The following is a 5,000-nucleotide window of genomic DNA, read 5'->3' as shown; positions in this document are numbered from 1 at the left end:
TGTTTGTTCGTTTCATTCTCTTATCTGTTGTGTCTTCCTTCTCTCATTGGGCTAGTTCGTGTCTCATGCTAACAGCATGCAGAGCATTCCTTCGTTTACCCGTTTACCTCATTAGATGCGCACCAATTAGCCAATTAGAACTCTGGAGCAGGCGCTCCGGTGGTTTTAATTAAAATCTAAGTGCAAATAAACTCTCTTTAAAAAACAACAGTGTTTCCTTTGGTCTTGGCTGTGCAGGCAGAGGCAACACAACAACAACCACTTAATGAATCCTACTTAGGCTCAAGCTAATTTAGAAACAAGAATAATTTAAGCAGCTAGCAGAGAGAAGAAAAAAATGAATAAACAGACACTGCAATGATATTAAAAAGAAGCCATATACATTTGTGTTTATTGTGGGATATTTACATATTTACAGTATGATACAATACTATGTGGTTATGTTCCACTCTGAACTCAGATTGCACGGCTATAGGTTAGATAGGCCACAGTGGCAGGTTGCCATGGTGTTTAGACTCCAGAATGTCAAATATAGGTACAGTAGACATATTTGGCTTCATAAATTATGTTCTAACAAGGTGAACAATGCACTATACAGAGTGACACAGCGGAGAGACACAGTGCAGAAAGCAGACCGCTCTGTTGTCGATCAATATAACTATGGCTTCTTATCTGTAAGCAAAGGCTTTAACGGCTTGTCCATGACTACCGGTGAGATGATGGTTGTTTCAGCTATGAAAGACTAAAAAGAAGTCTGTATGTGGCTGTCTGATGGGGTAGACTGAAACACCTGAAACATCTCCTCTCTATTTTACAATATAACAGAGTATATAGTGTATATCCTATCCTGGTATGAAGATACAGTGCTGGGTTTCAACCACTTCACCGAAACAGGGACAGGAAGAGAATACAGAGAAGCAGAGAGAGAGAGAGAAACAGAGAAAGAGAGTTAGATATAGAGGGCAAGATGGAGGAAGGGCATAGTAAGAGGGAGAGAGAGAGAAATGAACAGATTGTTGGATGTAGTGGGTGTGCTAGGTGAGGAAAGATAGTGTAGAGATCAGATCATTGATACCCCTGAGGCTTTATTCTGTTCTCTCTGGGTAGAGGATAAAGACACACACAGGGAAGGAAGAAGCCCTGCTAGTGTAAACCCCTTACCGCCGGAGTTCACCTCTCGTGGAAAAGGCGGGGGAGTAGATTACCAGATCCCATGTTAAGAAAGGCTGTTCATATCTCTCTGTGTTAGTAGATTACCAGATCCCATGTTAAGAAAGGCTGTTCATATCTCTCTGTGTTAGTAGATTACCAGATCCCATGTTAAGAAAGGCTGTTCATATCTCTCTGTGTTAGTAGATTACCAGATCCCATGTTAAGAAAGGCTGTTCATATCTCTCTGTGTTAGTAGATTACTAGATCCCATGCTTAGAAAGGCTGTTCCTATCTCTCTGTGTTAGTAGATTACTAGATCCCATGCTTAGAAAGGCTGTTCATATCTCTCTGTGTTAGTAGATTACTAGATCCCATGCTTAGAAAGGCTGTTCGTATCTCTCTGTGTTAGTAGATTACTTGATCCCATGCTTCAAAATCCTGGTTGCAACCGGAAATGTTCTCTCTGTTATGTCTATGGTGGGGCTATCATTTTAAAGGCAACTCCTAAATCATCTCATAATGAATTCAAACAACCCCCAGTCCACACTGTCATGGGAAGAGACCATAAGTAAAGCATGGTTGAAGGTGGAGGAGACATGCAGAGAAAGAGGTGAGGGGAAAGATGTGCTTATGCTGCTGCCATCTGGTGGTAGCTAACATGCACTGCAGTTAGAAAACAGAGTAGGGGTGGATGGCGACACTTCACAATGCAACCTGTACACACTATCACATTCCATCAAAACAATTCAAAAATAAAAAATACATCTCTTATACACATTTCATCATATCAAGACATTATCCAGATGGCTTGCACATTAAAACAAATAAAACCAATAGTTCAGCTGGAATTTGAGCTGCCTTCACTTCAAAAAAGCATAATGCCATTGTGGTGGGAAACAGTTCAAATAAGCACAGGAGAGTCACAGGAGAGGACAGTCTTTCACTCCACTGATTCCTTACTACAGTTCAAACACTACTTTCCCTTGCGACATACAGTATTGTAAAACACTACATTTCCCAGCATTCTGAAGACCAGATTCACATCAAAATCCATTTTGTGCCTCAATGACCAGCATCAACACACAAAAGAACCACAGGAAGACAGCAGGGTTGTATTCATTAGTGCACACCGTAGCAAAACAATTGAAAACGAATATGAGCGTTGATTATTGTTCAGGTAGTCCCTTTCTGTTTAAGTCTGCTTGCTCCCATTTGGTGCCTAGTGAATACGACCCAGAAGACAGGGACATTGCTGAGGCATTGAATACCTCCCCTTTATAGTTATAACCCTGATGATTGCATATGATTTGTTGCACAATATAATCGTTATAATAATATATACATCACGTATGTATTGTATGATCATTCAATATTATACTATGGAGTATGTATGGGTATTGAATGGGTGAACTGAAGACGGTTATGGCTGTGCGGTGTGTGTGTTTGTGCCCACGTGTGTCTTTGTCCTGCAGCTCTCCTCTCAGACGCCACCACCCGAACTATCACCTCACAGAACAGTAATTAACACACTGTGGCATAGCATAAACCTGTCAATCAAAGTCAGAGGGTTCAGACTACGGCAAACAGATCCTGGTGCAATTGCATTGGGACTAAAAAGCCGTATGAGTGAAAACACTGATCACTGGTGTGAGCTGTGATTTGGCGAGCATCACCTCCCATTTCCTTCTGTACTGTCTATTACACTGCATTGTCTGTGGTGACTTTTACATTATTATACGGCCTGATCTGCCTGCCTGAGTGTGTTTCTGAGTGAAGTCATTATTCCCTCAAATGTTGCTAAATCCCTCACATTAGAGGATTATGAAGGAAGAAAGGCACTGCCTGGAATGTCTACTGGAAACCCCCTTCTGGGGAGAGGGGAGAGGAGAGTGGAGAGAGAAAAGGAGAAGAAGAAAGGGGGGGAAAAGGGGGGGTTAAAAGAAGAGAAAGAGAAAGGGAGAAAGAGAGAGGGAGAAAGAGAGAGAGACAAAGAGAGAGAGAGAAAGAGAGACAAAGAGAGAGAGAGACAAAAAGAGGGAGAAAGAGAGAGAGACAAAGAGAAAAGAGAGACAAAGAGAGAGGGAGAAAGAGAGAGGGAGAAAGAGAAAGGGAGAAAGAGAGAGGAAGAAAGAAAGATACAGAAGACAGAGGGCTGGAGGCCCCATCAGTAGGGGTAACAGGAGACCGTGTTTACAGGCCAATCAGAGTATTCCCTTTTGTTTTCTGTCAAAGGAAGAGAAAGAGTGGAGAGAGAAGAGAGAGCGGGGGCCTCTTACGTCCGTCGTAGGGTAGCATCACATCACTAGCTTGTTCCCTGACAAACCAGCCAGGTCCCTATCAGATCAACCCACAGCGACAGCCCCTAACCCAGCCTGCTGTACAGCTGGAGAGATGAGAACATGAGGGGCGGGGTGGCGATGATATCCCCCAACATCCCTCTCTCTCATCTTTTGTGTGTGTGGCAGGTTGGTATTTACTGGGATGACTCATGTACTAGAGGCAGCTCTGTAGGGTGGTCACTAGCTGCCACAGCCACAAAGTCATAAAATCTCTAATCCCTAATTTTAACCCTAACCTTAATCCCACTGCTAACCTTGTGCCTAACCCTAAATTAAGACCAAAAAGCTAATATTTTTAACGATATAAACAATTTTGACTTTGTGGCTGGACCAGCTAACGAAACCCGCTCAGCTCTGCCTCCAGGACCAGATTCATCCCAATAAACGTCAACCTGTGCGTGTGTCATGTTCAGTGGCAGAGATTGTAATCTGTGAGGATGGGTGTGGGAGGCGTTTCATGACAGCATTAGGGTTAAGTAGTTTTTTCCTTGTCGGCTTGGGGACTCGAACTAGCAACCTTTCAGTGCTCAAACCACAAGGCTACCTGCCACCCTGTGTGTGTGTGTCTCTTCTCTCTCCCTCTCTTTTCTCTTTCACTTTTCCAAATCCTTAGACAGTCTTAGCTATATTCTGGGTGGTGTGGACGGATGGATAAATGGATGGATGGATGGACGGGCAGCATTTAAATATTTCAGCGACAACTTGCGGTAGCAGTATTGACAGAGGGAGAGAGGAAGAGAGGGAGGGACGGAAGGAGAGAGCTGGGTTCTGGCAAAGGTCCTTCCCCTGCTGACAACAAAGCTGTTGAAGTGGTGGAGCAGAGCAGAGAGAACCTGTCACTAGTCTGTTGCAGAGAGAACCAGTCATTAGTCTGTTGCAGAGAGAACCAGTCATTAGTCTGTTGCAGAGAGAACCAGTCATTAGTCATTTGCAGAGAGAATCAGTCACTAGACTGTTGAAGAGAGAACCAGTCATTAGTCTGTTGCAGAGAGAACCAGTAACTAGTCCATCGAGAAACTCCTCTTTTCCCAAAGGTCTCTGGGACATCACTGACTTAACAGCCAATAGGAGGGCTGGAATCCCAGATAAGGAAGTCCCATCTCAGCAAGCTGTCAGATCAACCATAGAGGGTCCAGTACTAAACCAAACAGTATTTTTCTTTCTCACTCCTCTCCTTCTTCCACATAGGTAGATGGAAACCAGCCCACCTGCGATAAAAAGAAGAAAAATGATTGTTAAAAATATTGCGGTACTGTGTGTGTGGGTGTATGTGGACTGCTGTTACCAGCCATTGAAAAGTATCCAGACGACATCTGAGTGGCTTATGATGGTGATACTTTTCAATAGGCATCTGGCAGAGTGATTAGCCTATTAGCCAGTTAACCAGTTAGCTTTTTATCCAGTTAAAAAGCTAACCAGTAAGCTGAAACAAGTTAGCATGTTAGCTTATTGTCTGTGAAGGCTACAGCTGTGCAGGGATAATAGCATCCAGCAACAGTCCTTCACCAG

The 5,000-nt window shown here is 43.4% G+C and overlaps 1 protein-coding gene across 2 annotated transcripts in view; it reads right to left on the bottom strand.

The window, feature by feature from the left end:
* Nucleotides 1–4,368: 4,368 nt before the first annotated feature.
* The window catches only part of LOC112215524 (guanine nucleotide exchange factor VAV3), a 127,361-nt gene continuing 126,729 nt past the window's right edge, over nucleotides 4,369–5,000 (bottom strand). For both annotated transcript variants that reach the window (XM_042298986.1, XM_042298987.1), the window contains one exon: nucleotides 4,369–4,699. In XM_042298986.1, the coding sequence (XP_042154920.1) occupies nucleotides 4,655–4,699 (45 nt within the window). In that variant the 3' untranslated portion in view covers nucleotides 4,369–4,654. The remainder of the gene's footprint in view (nucleotides 4,700–5,000) is intronic.

Source organism: Oncorhynchus tshawytscha, linkage group LG16 (assembly GCF_018296145.1).
Source record: "Oncorhynchus tshawytscha isolate Ot180627B linkage group LG16, Otsh_v2.0, whole genome shotgun sequence".
Lineage (NCBI taxonomy): Eukaryota > Metazoa > Chordata > Actinopteri > Salmoniformes > Salmonidae > Oncorhynchus > Oncorhynchus tshawytscha.
The sequence above is the reverse complement of the archived record's forward strand: the minus strand, read 5'-3'. Positions and strand labels throughout refer to the sequence as shown.